Here is a 17,941-nt window from a genome sequence, read left to right as displayed (position 1 = left end):
AACCGAGACAGTAATAAGACGCACCTTATCTGCCTAGGACTTAGTTAATGAGAATTTACTTTTCTGTTTTTTCAATGTTGGCTGGGAGACTGTATTGGCCATTAGAGGTTGTTCTTGATTCGTCTTTAGAGGTGGTAACTATGGCAGTACCCAAAACTATAAAACAAAATCTATATGAATATTTATGTCAGATTCACAATCTGTTCTAATTTTCAGATTCAATTTTTCCCTAGCCCGTAATCATATGATTTTAAAGACATAGATACTAATGTTGTTACTTCTGATGATCTCTCATTAACTCAGGAACATTGAGTTAATCCGCCAATTAGAGTTTAAAGATTTAGAACTACAGTAATACGCCCTTTTTACATCGTGGGTGACCAAAATCAACATGGTATTTGTTTCAATAAGGCTGCAAAACGAACTTAGGTCATGACTGGTGTTTCTTGATTTAGAGGTGGTAACTTTGACAGTGCCCAAGTTGGAGAATTATCCATCCACAGAGCTTCACCATTCTCTTTATGCTTGAAGTCGGGAGCTTTCTTGTTTGTCTACATGTTTCAGAAAAAAAAACATTATCTAGTGTTTCGAAAGTTTCTAAGATGCTAGGAGCAACAAGGCTTATTATTTATTACCTTTTTTAGTCTGTTGTCCCACCATTTGTCTGGATTCTGAACCAAGTCCTTCCAAAGCTCTTCTCCTACATATGTGAAGACAGCTCGTTTTACAAAACGAGATAGTAATAAAACGCCACCTAGTTGCCTAAGACTTTAGTTAAATGAGAACTTACTGTTATGTTTATTCAATGTTGGCTGGGAGACTGTATTAGCCATCACAGATTGTTCTTGATTCGTCTTTAGAGGTGGTAACTTTGGCAGTACCCAAGTAGGAGAGTCGGTCATCCACAGTGCTTCACCACTGTCTTTATGCTTAAAGTCGGGGGCTTTCGGGTTTGTCTACACTTGGTTCAAAAAACATTACTGGTAAATGTCAAAATGAACGAACATTAGAGGTGATCTGGGCAGAGACTAGTGTATTCAAATATGTTACCTTTCTTGATCTGTTGTCATACCATTTATCAGGGTTCTGAACCAAGTCCTTCCAAAATTCCTCTCCTACATCTCAAGACAATGTCGCTTTAGAAAAACGAGACAGTAACAAAACGTCAAAATATATGCCTAAGACTTTGATAAAAAGGGAGAAGTTTACTTTTAACTTGTTTGGGTGTTGGCGTTGAGATAGTATTAGACATGAGGGCTTGTTCTTGATTCTTCTTTAGAGGCGGTAATTTTGACAATACCCAAGTAGGAGAGTCAGTCATCCACAGTGCCTCGCCACTCTCTTTATGCTTGAAGTCAGGGGCTTTCACGTTTGTCTACACGTGGTTTCGAAAATGTTATTGGGAAACGTCGAAAATGAACATTAGAGGAGTTATGGGTAGAGACTAGTGTCTTCAATTATGTTGTTACCTTTGTTGATCTGTTGTCATACCAATTATCAGGGCTCTGAACCAAGTCCTTCCAAAATTCCTCTCCTATATTGCAGCAGGACAGATCGCTTGAGAAAACGAGATGAGATAGTAACACAATGGCCAAATACGTACTAATTTCCAAAAAAGGAAACTTACCTTTTAGTTGTTTCAATTTTCCTTTGGGGAGGAAAACATCAAACTCAAGCTCATCGAGTTTTTGAAAAACCCAATCCGGAGCATCGTTAAGCCACAGAGAAAGACCACCACCAACCTTGCCCTTAAAGTCGGGATGTTTTGGTTTCACCTGCACAGATAAATATCAATAATCGAAGTCTCCAAGGTATCAGATATCATGACTGAGACAAAACTGAATCCAAATCAAAATATGTTTACCAATCCGCTGGCTTTACTCCCACGACAGTCCAACCACTCTTTAGGATTTTCAAGTAGATGATTCCAAGGATTAGAGGTCCCTTCATCCAAGACTATAACCTTCTTAGATCTTGCTGAGAAATATACAATAGAATCAAACATACAATAAAAAGGAACCATGATAACAAAAACAATGTATAAGAAAAAACAAAGGTAGCTCATAAGAGGGTCGATCAGTATCTACAAGTTGAAAGCAAGAAAGAAGTATAAGACATTACCAGGCAGCTTCTTGGTGGTGAGTTCTTCTATTTCAGGGAATGGGATGCAGATTTCTTCAGCCTCAGGTGCGTCTACCAATCCGCTGTCTTTACTCCCAGGATAATCCAAATCCAACAACTCTTTAGGATTTTCAAGTAGATGCTTCAAATCATCAGAGCTTTCTTCAACCATGACTTGAACCTTCATTGTTCTTGCTGAAAGAAACACAATATAAAAGAAAGCTTGACTTGTTCAGGACCCACCACCAGTTTAAAGCAACAAAGGATTATGGTAAACAGGTACACAACACACAAAGTACAAACATCATAAAAAAAGACATACAAGTCTGTTTCTTGGTGCTGAGTTGTTGTAACTCAGATGGTGGGAAGCTCATTTCTTCAATTTGGGGTGGTGGGATCGCAGCACCCTCAACGAAGTTGAGATTCTGAACCATAATCTGTTACATATAGAACGGACCATCATATGGTTATATTATTATGAAACCAAGGAACTATACATATAAAAGGGATACTAAAGAATCTAGTTTACTACTAATAAAACTCATTCCACAGACTTTTCAACACTCAGTGAGTCACCTGGACGTTGGATTGAGGGTAAGTGACATTGGGAGGAGGTGAGTCTATAAAGAGCTTGCCGGAGATATGAATCCGATCATCTTTCTTTACATGGTGAGCTGCTATTTTAGCTAAATCACCTTCGAATATAATCGGAATCCTGCCATTAATTGACAAAAAAAACTCAACTTCGATTCATCAATCAATCAAAGAGACTCTAGTATAGTAGTAGTCAATGCTTACAAAAAAAAGAACAGATGAAAATGGTACCAGAAATCAGAAGATTTTAAACCGGAGCGTTGAGAGATAACCGTTCCAGCCCAGGACTTTCCGTCGGAATAAGACTTGAATTGAACCGGTTGATCCACGAATCCGGTTAGGTTAACCTGTTTCGCTATTTCCGGTTGGTACTCAATCATCGTCGGCCGAGCCAACTCTTCCTCCTCCGATGATGATGATGATGATGATTCCGCCGCGGGGCGGGTGATTTTACCGGTGGCTGCGTATAAGCGGATTTGGTGAGAGATTATCCATTTTCGAGTCGGGAGTTTGGCTGATCTCGAGTGATGAAGTGAGGAGCAGAGAGCTCTTGTCAACGTCCGAGAAACGAAGTACATGGTTTCATACGAATCTCCGAGGTTTATGGCCGGAGGTATTTTTGGGTGGGGAGAAAATCAAAAGCCCTAATTATCGGCGCCAATGGGTTTAGGGGAGATATGTACAAGTGGAAAGAGTTGAGGATTGTTAAACCTTTTTTTTTTACTGTCAAGACTTTTTCGTTTTATTTAAATCAAGCCCAACATTACAAGCAGTCCAAACTCAAAATAGTTTCTTTTAATAAACCCACCTGAAACAAAGAGTGAAGGATTTCCAAAGGCGTGGCAGTGGCACGTAGCGTCCCACCATTACATCGAGAACCAAGATGCAAGAGACGGTGATATATCTTTCGATTGACGTTAATCTTCAAGGTTTCCTTTTCCGATCGGTAGAGCTTTATCCAACTTCTCTAAGCTCTGCAACGAATCACCAAAGGATAATCTAAATCTTGAATCTTGATCATCTTGGATACTTCGCTTATGATTGACGAAGATTGATTCCAAATCAAAATCAAGAGACAAGTTTGTCTAACGGATAAAACAAGTTCGACCCAGAAGGATGAGAGTAAAGATTATTAAAACTCAACTCAAGATAAAACCATGAAGAAAAGCTTTGATTTTGAGCTGAAAAACACTACAAATGGCCTATGCGAATATATAATTCGCTAAACTGAATAAAAGCTCGATCTATTGATCTAAGTATTATACATAATCTTTTATCTTCTATATTAATAAAATAGAGTTTTTCTCTCTTTCGGGCAAAAATTGACACTTGTCATACTATTATTTGCTTAACAGTATTTTCGATTTGGATTTTGTTTAATTAGGTTTCAATTTTATTTTTTCGAAAGTTTTCACTTCGCCTATAGATTTTTATGCCACGTGTCCATTATAAAAACGATCTTATACAAAAAATCTTACTAAGTCTGATACAGAAAAGGACTCACTAATAAATCACTCGCAAGCAGGTACTCTATTATCTGAAGCATTGTCACCCACCAACGATGCAACAATGAAAACAGCAGCAAACAAACAACATAAACCCAAGAATGTAGATAGATTGGTGATCACAAGGTGAAAAAGTCAAAAAACTCATGAAATCCATTAAGTTTATTAAGAATCAAGTCAAAGCTCTTTAACTTACCAGTCCCATGTTCCTGATAAATCAATGTTATTGCATCGTTCAGAACTGAGAAAGGAAACACAGAAAAAACATTATAAACACGAATAGCTCTGGTATTATCCGACGCCGTCCTTCCGTTTCTGGACATACACAGTATTCACACTTTCCTGCAACAACATCAATTAAAAAATCAACTTTGAACAGAAAAAAATTTCAGTCTTTATCTATTGAAACACTCACAAGCTTAATAGCGATGGTGAGATTCCCATGACGACGAGAACGGTGAGGTATGATTCCGACGCTGAGGCATGATTCCGGTGACTACGAGAACGGAACAAGATGGAGATGCCAGTTGTGAAGCAAGAACGCGCCATAGAAGGTTTGGTCACGAACTCTGCGATGGATTGCGAGCTTCGACGTGACGACGACTACGAGCTTCTTTCATCTGCTGATTTCTCCTAATGTGATAGAGGAGAGAAATGATTTTTTGTGTGTATAATTGTTGGTTATTAGGGTTCTAACCCGAATAGTTGTGAATTATATACTTGGATAATGATTGAATCGCGCACGAGGTCACTTTCCTTAAAGAGTATTTCGACCCTATTCCAAACCTTGGGTTACACGAAATCCCTTTGTAGGATAAGACAATCAAAGTCTCACTCTTGTTCTAGGCTAAGATACAAGAGTAACAAATAAAGCTTTAGTGCTTATATGTGTTTCTTCAAAGATCTTTAATGATCTTTGAACAATGAATCTTTTTCTCTCTCTCTTTTACTAACTACTAATCTCTTCTATTTGTTTCTGATTTTTTCTATATCCATTTGCCAATGCCAACATCTCTTTATATAGAGAGTGAAGAGTTGCAACCAAGAGTTGCAATGGTTAAACCAAAAGTTGCAAAGGTTAATGAAGAGTTGTAATGGTTAAACCAAAAGTTGCAATGGTTAATGAAGAGTTGCAATGGTTAGATAAAGAGTTACAATGGTTGATCACCAAGAGTTGCAATAATAAATATGGTCATTCACCAAAGGTTGCAATCACCAATAGTTGCAATGTTTTGTTTTTATAGTTGCAACTGTTCATACAAACAATTGCAATGGTTCACTTGAAACATTACACCTATTCACTTAAAACATTACACCTATTCACTTAAATATATAACATTCTTCCCCCATTTAAGTGTAATCATAGATTCATTAAATAAATTATACATATATCAAACTCATGCATAAATGAAAATGTTCGAAGAATTGAATTTCCATCTTAGTGTACTACACATTCCAAATGTCCGAGAATCAAGATGTCCTACGGATTGAATCCTTCGACCCATTTTGGGCACATGAAGATAATACACACATGTGTTTCCACACCACTCTAAATGTTTATACTTGACACTATTATAAGCCATGTGTCCCTATCCATTCTTGAGCGCATACAAAGCCAAGTCCCAGCTTATTGAAGCGGCATCACTTCACACTCATATAGGTAAATACTTTCAGTCATGCACCTGCAAATGCATTTTTTCAAAGTATTTATTAAGAATAATATTTCAACATATCTCTTTCTTGCAGGTCCAAGCACATACCTTGGGATGAATAATAATAATAATAATAATAATGTGCTTCAATTTTTAAGTGTAGGCTTTCCACATTGAATTCAGCCTCTAACGTCGTATTAGAGGGGAATTGGGTATCCCACAATTAAAGATTTCAAATGGACTTTACACCCATCCCTTTAACAGACTTAATCACTAAGTCCCTAGCTAATCATTTCGTCAAATGATCAGCTAAATTTTGTTGAGACCGAACAAACTCTATCGTAATCACACCGTGAGTGATCAGCTCACGTACTGCGCTATGTCTAACGCCCAGGTGTCTAGACTTACCATTATACACTTGGCTATAGGCCTTAGCCAATGTAGCTTGACTATCACAATGGATAGAAATTGGTGATACTGGTTTCGGCCACAATGGAATATCGTACACTAAATTTCTTAGCCATTCTGCCTCTTTACCAGCAGCTGCTAATGCTACGAATTCCGACTCCATAGTCGAACTTGTAATGCAAGTTTGCTTCTTGGAAGCCCATGAAATGGCACCTCCCCCAAGCAAAAACACCCAACCACTTGTAGAAGAATGATCTTCTATGTTGGTAATCCAACTTGCATCTGAATATCCTTTTAGCACCGAAGGAAATCCGACATATGTCAAACCATAACTAATGGTTCCTTTCAAATACTTGAGCACTCTTTTTAAGGCTTGCCAATGTTGAGTACTAGGATTATTAGTGTATCTACTCAACCTCCCTACAGCGTAAGCTATATCTGGCCTAGTGCTCGTCATGGCATACATTAAGCAGCCAATAACTTGCGAATACTCGAGTTGTGATACTGCTTGTCCTGTATTAGGCATAAGCTTCACACTCGGATCCATGGGAGTGCTCATTGGAGAAAAATTCTCACAATTGTACTTCTTAAGAACTTTCTCAATGTAATGAGATTGTGTCAAAGATAGTCCTTCGTGTTCACGTTTGATTCTAATTCCAAGAATCACATCCGCCTCTCCCATATCTTTCATTGCAAAATTTGATGACAAAAATACTTTTGTAAGCTCTACTTGTCTAAGGTCAGTACCAAAGATTAACATGTCATCAACATACAAGCAAATGAGTAACTCCGTTTCCAGATTCATCAAATTTGCTATATAAACACTTATCTGCTTGGTTTAACTTAAAACCATTTGATAAGACAACCTCATCAAACCTTTGATGCCACTGCTTAGGTGCTTGCTTTAGCCCATACAATGATTTGATCAATTTACACACCTTATGCTCATTACCAGGCATAATAAAACCTTCTGGTTGCTTCATATACACCTCTTCTTCTAAAATACCATTTAAGAACGCTGTCTTAACATCCATTTGGTGAATCACAAGGTTTTTAATTGCTGCCAGAGCAATTAATAATCTTATAGAAGAGATCCTAGCGACTGGAGCATATGTATCGAAATAATCAATATCTTCCCTTTGTTTAAAGCCTTGAATAACTAATCGTGCTTTAAACTTGTCTATTGTTCCATCAACTTTCATCTTCCTTTTGAAGATCCATTTGCAGCCTAAAGGCTTGCAACCAGGTGGGAGATCCAATAAAATCCAAGTATTGTTTCCCATGATGGAGTCCATCTCATCATTTATCGCTTCTTTCCAAAAAACAACATCTTGAGACTTCATAGCCTCACTATAAGTTCTTGGATCATTATCAATATGATAACAATATGAATGTTGGAAACCAATCTCATCTCTTGATCCTTCAACTAAATATGTTTGAAAATCAGGACCAAATGATTTCTCAATCCTTCCTCGCTTGCTCCTACGGAGCATAGGTGACATGTCAGGAGGCACAAAAGTTTCAGCTCCTTTATTAGTTCCACTTGAACTTGGAACTAAATCCTTTGGTATAGGTATAGATGAAAAACGATTTTCATCAAATATTGCATCTCTTGATTCAATTACAGTATGAACTGCTACTGAATCATTAGGTTCTATTACATAAAACCTATAAGCTTTGGAATGCTCTGCATATCCAATAAAAATGCAATCAATACCTCTCTCTCCCAAGGTTTTAATCTTGGGTTGGGGTAGTCTTACAACAGCCCTACATCCCCAAACTCGAAGATAATTCAAATTTGGTTTTCTCTTATACCAAAGTTCATAAGAGGTAATTTTATTCTTTTTATTAGGAACTCTATTTAATAAATAACAAGCCGTTAACATGGCTTCACCCCAAAATCCGTCACTTAATCCCGAGTAAGATAACATGGAATTAACCATTTCTTTTAGGATTCTATTTTTCCTTTCTGATACACCATTTTGTTGTGGTGTATACGGAGCTGTAGTTTCATGTATAATGCCTACAGACTGAAAATATACAGGATCATAATACTCTCCACCTCTATCAGTGCGTAACTTCTTAATCAAACCATTTTGTTCTAATTCAACTTCAGTTTTATAAATCTTAAATTTATCTAGGGCCTCATCTTTAGCATGTAATAAATATACATAACAGAAACGAGAATAATCATCTATGAAAGTTGCAAAATACTTCTTGTTTCCTAAAGATGGTGTAGCATGCAAATCACATAGATCACTACGAATAAGTCCTAGCACTACGGAATTTCTTTCAATGCTTTTAAATGGTTGCCTAATTATTTTTGTTAACATACAAGTACTACATTTTTCTAAATTTATATCAAAAGTTGGAATTAACCCTTCTTTAGACATATTAATCATACGATTATAATGTACATGGCCTAATCTAGCATGCCACAAAGAACTATCATTTTTTCTAGAACTTGACATATAAACAGAATTGACAACTTTATTAATATTAAGCATAAACATTCCATTACAGAAATATCCAAATCCAACAAATACACCACACTTTGATAAGATATACTTATCAGATTCATACACTTGTTTAAAACCACATTTATTTAAAACACTACCAGAGACTAAGTTTTTCCTAATTCCAGGTACATGAAGTACATCCTTGAGATCAAGGGTTTTTCCAGAACTAAACTCTAACACCACTTTTCCACGACCTAGGATAGGGGTAGTTGACTCGTTTCCCATATGAAGTACGGATCCATCTTGAACTTGCTCATATGTAGTGAACCATTCACGATCCTTGCAAACATGTGTTGTTGCACCCGAGTCAATCCACCATGCCACTTCATCATCCTGCACATAAAATGCCTCATAAATCTTTGATACATAATTCACATTAACATATGGTTTAAAATCAGAGATTTGACCTTGATGAGTGGATGGACCTTGGTCCTTAGACACTTGTCCCAAACGGTTTTGTCCCGTTTTATTCTTATCCTTCCCTGCTCGGCAGTCACGACTTAAGTGACTCGGCTTGTTACAATTCCAACAAATGCTCTTAAACTTTTTGTTAGATCCATTGTAAGTGTTGTTATTAAAAGAGTGTTTCCTCTTATTCTTATTCTTAGAACTCACACCTTCCTCAATCATATTGATGGAAGAAGTACTAGCCACATTATTTTTGGGTTTTTCTCCCTCTTGCGTTCTTAGAGAATCCTCTATGCGCAAATGGCTACCAAGTTGTACAAGAGACAACTCTTCCTTTTTATGTTTTAACATGTGTTTAAAATCTTTCCATGAAGGTGGCAACTTATCGATGATACTCGATACTGAGATGGATTCATCCATCTTCATGTTGTGTTGTGCAAATTGACCTAGTATACGAAGCAATTCATTGTATTGCTCCATAACTGGCCTAGAATCAGACATCTTGTAATTATTAAAATTACTAACAAGGAACTTCTTACTAGAAGCATCCTCAGCCATGTACTTTGATTCTAACGCATCCCACAACTCTTTTGCGGATTCGACATTCTGATAAACATCAAAGAGAGGATCTGACATACCGTTGAGAATATGGCCACGGCATATGTAATCGTCGTTTTCCCATTTTTGTTGCTTCCTTGTCTCATCCAAAGACTCGTTCTCAGCATCCTCCGGTATAGTAGGCTTAGGCATACTTAGAACATACACTACATTCAGATTTGTGAGGAGAAAATGCATCTTCTTTTGCCATCTTCGGAAATCAACTCCCTCAAATTTATCTAACTTTCCAAACTTTGAGGTCATCTCTCGCACCGATACACCAGTCATAATTCACAAGAGAATACTCTTTAAGATTGTTTCAAGTGAACCATTGCAATTGTTTGTATGAACATTTGCAACTATAAAAACAAAACATTGCAACTATTGGTGATTGCAACCTTTGGTGAATGACCATATTTATTATTGCAACTCTTGGTGATCAACCATTGTAACTCTTTATCTAACCATTGCAACTCTTCATTAACCATTGCAACTTTTGGTTTAACCATTACAACTCTTCATTAACCTTTGCAACTTTTGGTTTAACCATTGCAACTCTTGGTTGCAACTCTTCACTCTCTATATAAAGAGATGTTGGCATTGGCAAATGGATATAGAAAAAATCAGAAACAAATAGAAGAGATTAGTAGTTAGTAAAAGAGAGAGAGATAAAAAGATTCATTGTTCAAAGATCATTAAAGATCTTTGAAGAAACACATATAAGCACTAAAGTTTTATTTGTTACTCTTGTATCTTAGCCTAGAACAAGAGTGAGACTTTGATTGTCTTATCCTACAAAGGGATTTCGTGTAACCCAAGGTTTGGAATAGGGTCGAAATACTCTTTAAGGAAAGTGACCTCGTGCGCGATTCAATCATTATCCAAGTATATAATTCACAACTATTCGGGTTAGAACCCTAATAACCAACAATAATTCTGGTCAAAGGTTAACAATATTTTTTTACTAAAATTTGAGATAGTTTACATTAACTTTAGCTTTTAATTTTGGGTCTGCAATAGTAAGGCGCATACACTTAGCAAATTAATGCGGAGATAAAAAATTATTTTCCCGCGATACTAAACATAGCGTTTTAAATTTATAAACGTTATTAAAAGAGCAATGTTGGTATACAATAGCAGAACTGTCATAAACGCTATAATCTGATGTTATTAATATCCACATTTACTCAAGTGAACTTTCTCTTTCTCTTTTTCGGATATGATAATATACAATGTCATATGACTATGTTTTGGGGTCTTAAGGAAATTTTTTAGAAAAAAAACTTACCTTCACCCCCTAAGGTGAATCTCTACATTCACCCACCAATAGGAATTAGTTAATTGAGATTTGATATCTCTTAAAAAAGGAAACCAAATAATAAGAATTTAATGAAATAAAATTATGTTTTTAGATAAATAAAAAATAGTAGCAATTATAAAAATATTTTTTTTAGTATTGATAAATCGGTCAAAAATACTAAACCCTAAACCCTAAATTCTAAATACTAAACCTTAAATTCTAAATACTAAACCCTAAACCCTTAGGGAAAGCCTGAACCCTTGGGCAAATCCTATACCCTAAATCGTTAATCTTAAACCCTAAACCCTTAATCATAAACCATAATATTAAACCCTAAATTCTAAACACGAAACCCTAAACCCTAAACCCTAAACTCTTTGACAAATATTAAATCATATACTCTTAATCCTAAACCATAAACCATTTTGGAATTTAGGATTTAAGGTTTAGTATTAGAAGTTATGATTTAGGGATTAAGATTTAGTTTATGATTTAAGGTTTGGTTTAAATTTAAGGGTTTAGGGTATAGGATTTGCTCAAGGGTTCAGGCTTTCCCTAAAGGTTTAGGGTTTAGTATTTAGAACTTAGGGTTTAGGGTTTATAATTTAGGGTTTAGGGTTTAGTATTTTCTGACGGATTTATCAATATTAAAAAAATGTATTTTTTTATGATTGCTACTATTTTTTATTTATCTAAAAACATAATTTTATTTCATTAAATCATTATTACTTGGTTTCCTTTTTTAAGAGATATCAAATCTCAATTAACTAATTCTTATTGGTGGGTGAATGTAGAGGTTCAACTTAGGGGGTGAACCTAAGTTTTGTTCAATTTTTTATTGATATTCATCAATTTTATTTTGTGAGTGTATACAAACAACTAAAATAATACACACTCAATATATATACTTGTACCAGTTTAAAAAAAATATAAAGAAAAAACAAGCAAAAATGTAGATGAAAGGAAGAAAAAATAAGTAAAAATAAAGAAAAAACATTTATAGCAATCAAATTAATATGTATGCAATAACTCATAATATGTATGTATTAATCTATTTGGTTACAAGTAAGACGTTTGGACATCCATTCGAATTCAGATAGTTACTTTGGAATTTCATGTCGAATCTCATAGGTCATATTCTCTATTTTACAAGTATGGATCAAGATTGAATAATAACACTTCTTATTTGATTATAATTTGTAATACATCATAAAATTCATATAATAAACTATATAACATTCAGATATGGGTTATATCGGTTTAGTACATATATATTGGAATATATATATTCCAAATAAAATTTAAAAACAAAATTTAAAAACCAACATAAGGTAGCAATACTTATTTATATATAATTGGGTATTTAGGATACTTATTTAAAATTTTAATACTTTTTTAAATATCATATCAAAATAAACATGCAATTAATTATTTGAAATACATATATATATGTTTAAAAGTATACTAAATATTAATTTAGACATTGGAATCGGTTTTTTATAGCTTTTGGGGCTAAAATATTTTTTGACTATTCGTGCGGCTTCAGTTGATAATACTTTAAGTTCGGATATGTTTTGTAATACGTATAAAATTTATTTGGAAAATTTTTACATCTCGGATTATATATAGATTAGAGACTTTGATTCGCATTTATGTCAGGTTCTGGATTTTATGCCTAGGTCTAGTACAGCTATATGAAAGATTTTTATACTGAATTTTAGTTAGATTTTTGTCCAAATCGTTGATCAAAAAGAAGATTTTGCCCAAATCATTTTGTACTTGAGGGCTTTTTATCCACTAAAAACCCACATTTGGCTATGTATTTATAAACCAATTTTAACAATGAAGACCGATAAACTTAACCGTTTTGTAGGCGAGTTAAAAATTAACTAATTTGCTAATGCACATCGATCGATCACAAGAAAGGACGCCATTTTTTTACAACAAAGGCCGAGAAAATCTCTTACATACAGATAAGAAACATCTCTCAAGACCATTTTTTTTATCGTGTCGTTACATGATCGATTACAAACAACAAACCAAAACAAAAGTAAATCACTCCAATTAAGAAAGAAAAAGAAAAAGGCTTTACTCCTTGGTAATCTCCAAAATAGTGGTAAGTCTCGGCTTCTTGTATCTTCTAAGAAGCAAAGAGGAGCAAACAACACTCACCGATGAGAGCGCCATGCACGCTCCTGCGGCCCACGGCGGCAGTTGCACCCTCAGGATCGGGAAGAACACTCCTGCTGCTATCGGTATCGACACTACATTGTAAGCCATGGCGAAAACGTAGTTTAACCTGATTCGTGTTAGTGTTTTGCGAGAGAGATCAATGGCTGTAATAACATCTTCTAAGTTGTTTCTCATCAGAACGTAATCAGCTGCTTCTATTGCTACATCAGTCCCTGCACCAATGGCCATTCCCACGTCAGCAGCGGCTAGAGCTGGAGAGTCATTGATTCCATCTCCAACCATGGCCACCGTGCTTCCGTCTTTTTGCAGTGAACGGATCACTTCAGCTTTTCCTGCTGGCATTACTTCCGCTCTCACGTCTTCAATACCAACCTGCACTCATGCACAACCAAAACCGAATTGTAACCGAGATATAGAACCAAACCAAATGTTTTTATTTACCTCTTTGGCGACTGCTCTTGCTGTTCTCCAGTTATCACCTGTAACCATTATAGGTCGAACACCCATTCTAAGTAGACCTTCCACAACAACATTGGCTTCTCGCTTTAGCGGATCAGCGACTCCCACCACACCTACTAATTGGCCACTGTAGGCTACAATGACTCCTGTCTTTGCGCTTTCTTCAAGCTCCTCAACAAACTTCTCGACGTGGTCTGGGATGGTTATGGAGTTTTCTGACATAAGTTTACGGTTTCCCACCTGATGGAAAAAATAAAAATAAACACTTTCTTTAAGTTGAAGCGCACAGTACAAAAAAGCAAGAAGTTGATATAACATGTTATGGAGTTTAGAACTCAACCAGAATCAGCTTGTTGTTGACTAAGCACTGAATGCCTTTCCCGGGAAGAGCAGAGAAGTCCGATGTATCGAGTAACCATCCAGCATTTTGAGAGGCTTTGTTATTTGTTTCACCATCCTCAGAAGATTCCTCAAAGAAATGGAAATGTCGAGCGTACTCAACTATAGCTTTTGCCAATGGGTGTTCACTGCTAGCCTATGGAAAGTGAGAGATGCTATGAATATCTTTAGTTACCTCACTAACAATGTAGGAAGCTAAAGGGAAGAAGGTTTATCCTACCTCAGCAGAAGCAACAAGTGTGAGGAATTCTCCACGGTCCATCTCTGAGAAGACTTTTGCGGTTGTCACGGTAGCTTTCCCTTGAGTTAAGGTGCCTGTTTTGTCAAAGATTACATATTTCACTTTGTGAGCTTTCTCCAACGCATCTCCTCCTTTGATCAATACACCATTGGTTGCTCCAACTCCTGTTGCCACCATAACAGCTGTCGGTGTTGCCAAGCCAAGTGCACAGGGGCAAGCAATTACCACAACGGATATTGAGAACATAAGCGAGAAAACAAAGTGAGTTCCGTTTTGGGGCAGCCATTCGTCTGGGTAAGCTCCAACAGCTCCACCAATTGACCTACAATTATCATTTGATTCAAGAAAATGAGAACAAACTAATCCCACATGTCTTCCATCAGCTAAGGAACAAGATCTCACCAGCCCACTAGAGTGAACAATGCCAAAGTGATCACCACCGGAACAAATATACTTGCAACCTGAAAATGAGAATACATTTATTCACATTCTAAAGATTATATCACCAATCGATGGTACAAGTATTGACATGTTTATGTAATCTACTTACATAGTCTGCAAATTTCTGGATAGGAGCTTTGGACATTTGGGCTGTCTCCACCAAACTAATAATCTGGCTCAGAACTGCATCAGATCCCACTTTTGTAGCTTTGATGTGAAGAACACCATGCATATTAATGGTACCGCCGATTACTGGTGAATCAACCTCTTTAGATACAGGAACTGATTCACCAGTCACCATACTTTCATTGACGTAACTTGAACCCCACACCACAACACCATCTGCAGGGATCTTTCCACCAGGTAGAACTTTTAATGAATCACCAGGCTGGATCAGTAATGCATCTATCTCTCTTTCTCCTACAAAATGGAACTGAGCTTAAACAAAGCTGAACAGTTGATGTTGTTAAGGAACATTTTCAATTACAAACGGCAATTCAATGATAAAAGTACCTTTGCCTTCGATTAGTATCGCTGTTGCTGGAGTAAGTTGTACTAGTTTCTTCATAGCATCTGAAGTTTTCCCCTTTGCAAGAGATTCCAAATATTTTCCCAGCAAGACAAATGTTATTAACATAGCACTTGCATCAAAGTAAGTCGGTGACCAGAATCCAGTGACTGCTCCATATAAAAGAGCGCCAACAGAGTAGAAGTAAGACGCCGACGTGCCCAGAGCGACCAGCACATCCATATTAGTTGAACCATTTCGAAGAGCTCTCCATGCGGCGACATAGAAACGCTTGCCAATAACAAACTGAATAACACTTACCAAGGCCCATTTCAACCAATCACCAACCATGAAGGGTCCACATCTCCATACCAGTACGGTATCAAAAAGAGCAATGTGGGGGCAGATCACTTGAATGAAGAAGAGTGGAATCTGTATTCAAAGAATCATAATCATAAATGAGTGTGTGTGTGTGTGTGTGTGTGTGTGCATTCAATAAAAGATGAGAAGCAGATAAGAAGAAACTCACACTGAGAGAAAGACTTGAGATGAAACGACGAAACATGTTTGAGGCCTCTCCAGTATCTTTAGAAGTCAACCTCTCGTAAGGGCTCATGACACGCAACTTGAACTTCCCATACCCTTCTCCTTGAATCCCATCAACCAAAGATCTCGAACTCACAACTTCAGGATCAAACACCACCTCAAGCTCCCCCGTTATCCTGTCAAGACGAAACTGCCTAACCCCGTTCAATCTAGTAAGTATACCTTCAAGAACCTGAGCATCAAGCTCGTTGAACACACCATCAACCCTCAAAAGAAGCTTATCCTGCTGATTACTCTGCACAAGGGAACCCTCAAAGCCAGCATCTTCGATCGCAGTCACAATATCATCTTTACTGATGACGTTAGGATCATACTCAACTTCACCTAAGGAGGTAGCTAAAGCGACAACAGCTCGCTTCACTCCAGGGAGATCTCTTAGAATGCCTTCAACAGAGTTAACGCAAGCAGCACAAGTCATGCCACCAATAGTAAACTGACCCACCAAAGTGGGGTGTGTCTTGGTCCCAGAGGTAACAGGCTCAGCCAAAATCTCAGCTTCAAATCCAGCATCCTCTATAGCCTCTTTAATGTCCTCTTCCTATAAAAATCAAATCTTTTAAAGCTTAACGCCTTCAAGATCTAAACTTGGAAACAATTATTTAAAAAAAAAAAAAAAACTTCAATCCAGCAAGAACACAGCTTAAAAGTCATGATTTTTAAGACAATTAAAACGGAAACAATTATTAAAAAAAAATTAAGAAAAGGAAAAACCTTGACTAAGTTAGGGTCGAAGAGGACATCGGCTCGGTTCTGTAATAAAGCGACGGAGGCTTTGAAGACGCCGTTGACGCTCATCAAAGCACCTTCGACGGAATTAGAACAAGCGGCGCAAGTCATACCGGTTATTCCGACTTGAATCTTCCGTAAACTGGAGGAGGAATCTCCGCTTCCTTCCTCGATCTTACTCAGAGAATCATCGTTATCGTCGTAGGAATCGAGGAGACGGACTTCCTCCATGGCACCGATCTCCGCATCAGTGTCTCCGGAGAGGGGAGTAAGCTGTAAATCCCGTCTACTCGGCGCCATTTTCGCAGAAAGGATTTGATGATTTTGGAAATCTCAGAGAACCATTTTTTTGGATCCTTCTTATGTAGAAGAAATGAAAAATAATGGAGATGGAGGAAAGGAAGGTGGAGAAAGCAATTTGTCAACTAAAACACGCACCTAATTATGACTCTTTTACCCCTCTTAATTGTCCTAATTTTCATGTCTAATGGGATTCTTCGTTCTCGTCATGCCACACGATCAAAAGTGAAAAGAAAGGAAAACAAATCCATTTTTTTTAAATATAAAATAAAGTAAAAATGTTAACAAGAGCTTATGGGGCTTTAACAATTGTATGCGAGTTTGTTTAAATGTTCTTTGAAAAATGTTAATGACATTTATTGTTCATAGCAGTTGGACTTGTTGAGTGTGTTATAATCAGTGGCGGAGGTAGTGAGGTAATTAGGGGGGTCATATGACCCCTATCAAATTTATATTTATTTTATTTTTAATGTAATTTTAGATGAATTTTTTGAAATATACAGTTAAAATTATTTTGACCCCTGTGAATATGTGTTCAATCTTTCAGATGCACCTCTTACTTTATTTATTTTGTTGTATCAGTAGTTATGTATATTAAAAAAAAATTACTATGACCCCCTATACAAATTATCCTAAAAAAAATTACTATGACCCCCTATACAAGTTATAATATAATGTACTCTTTCAGAACACGTATGCTAGCTACGTAACTGTGTTGTTTGACGTCTTCGTCTACTAAATCATGATTTAATTCCTAAATTCAATGTGTTCGAAAAAAAAATTCCTAAATTCAACATCTCATAGATTCATAGTGGTAGATGAACAAAAAGAAGAAGAAAACATCACAGTGGTAGTAAATGTTTTTGGAACATAGCTATTTGCTTTTCTATAGCAAATTAGTTACAACTACTAATATTTCCACAGATAATTACTACTACTTACTTTTCAGTGGTTCGTTGAACCT

At 36.5% G+C, this 17,941-nt stretch overlaps 2 protein-coding genes across 3 annotated transcripts; both read right to left on the bottom strand.

The window, feature by feature from the left end:
* Positions 1–266: 266 nt before the first annotated feature.
* LOC108849174 (protein OSB3, chloroplastic/mitochondrial) lies at positions 267–3,939 on the bottom strand. Of its 2 annotated transcripts, XM_057009917.1 has the most exons (13): positions 3,524–3,937; positions 2,947–3,359; positions 2,698–2,836; positions 2,444–2,558; positions 2,122–2,316; positions 1,865–1,977; positions 1,628–1,775; positions 1,470–1,534; positions 1,210–1,375; positions 1,051–1,115; positions 791–956; positions 636–700; positions 267–551 (listed from the first exon to the last, which is right to left on the bottom strand). In XM_057009917.1, exons 2-13 carry the CDS (start codon positions 3,291–3,293, stop codon positions 426–428), a joined length of 1,710 nt encoding a protein of 569 aa, XP_056865897.1. In that variant the 5' UTR covers positions 3,294–3,359; positions 3,524–3,937; the 3' UTR covers positions 267–425. The 2 variants fall into 2 exon arrangements, with proteins under 2 accessions (XP_056865897.1, XP_018478193.2); XM_018622691.2 differs by having other exon boundaries at positions 1,865–1,956; positions 2,947–3,939.
* A 9,080-nt stretch (positions 3,940–13,019) lies between these two features.
* On the bottom strand, positions 13,020–17,066 carry LOC108854509 (copper-transporting ATPase RAN1). Its single transcript, XM_018628083.2, has 9 exons — positions 16,663–17,066; positions 15,875–16,489; positions 15,351–15,777; positions 14,947–15,257; positions 14,799–14,857; positions 14,376–14,718; positions 14,097–14,291; positions 13,739–13,996; positions 13,020–13,669 (listed from the first exon to the last, which is right to left on the bottom strand). Exons 1-9 carry the CDS (start codon positions 16,975–16,977, stop codon positions 13,193–13,195), a joined length of 3,000 nt encoding a protein of 999 aa, XP_018483585.2. The 5' UTR covers positions 16,978–17,066; the 3' UTR covers positions 13,020–13,192.
* Positions 17,067–17,941: the final 875 nt, after the last annotated feature.

The sequence above is a fragment of the Raphanus sativus genome, chromosome 4, assembly GCF_000801105.2.
Source record: "Raphanus sativus cultivar WK10039 chromosome 4, ASM80110v3, whole genome shotgun sequence".
NCBI lineage: Eukaryota > Viridiplantae > Streptophyta > Magnoliopsida > Brassicales > Brassicaceae > Raphanus > Raphanus sativus.
The sequence above is the reverse complement of the archived record's forward strand: the minus strand, read 5'-3'. Positions and strand labels throughout refer to the sequence as shown.

Coding starts and splice junctions, on each gene's coding strand:
- LOC108849174 (XM_057009917.1), bottom strand. CDS start 3,293: ATGTACTTCGTTTCTCGGACGTTGACAAGAGCTCTCTGCTCCTCACTT. Junction 2,837..2,946: donor TTAAAATCTTCTGATTTCTG/GTACCATTTTCA, acceptor AATTAATGGCAG/GATTCCGATTATATTCGAAG. Junction 552..635: donor GGGACAACAGACTAAAAAAG/GTAATAAATAAT, acceptor TGAAACATGTAG/ACAAACAAGAAAGCTCCCGA.
- LOC108854509 (XM_018628083.2), bottom strand. CDS start 16,977: ATGGCGCCGAGTAGACGGGATTTACAGCTTACTCCCCTCTCCGGAGAC. Junction 15,778..15,874: donor TCTCAAGTCTTTCTCTCAGT/GTGAGTTTCTTC, acceptor CTTTGAATACAG/ATTCCACTCTTCTTCATTCA. Junction 15,258..15,350: donor GATACTAATCGAAGGCAAAG/GTACTTTTATCA, acceptor TCCATTTTGTAG/GAGAAAGAGAGATAGATGCA.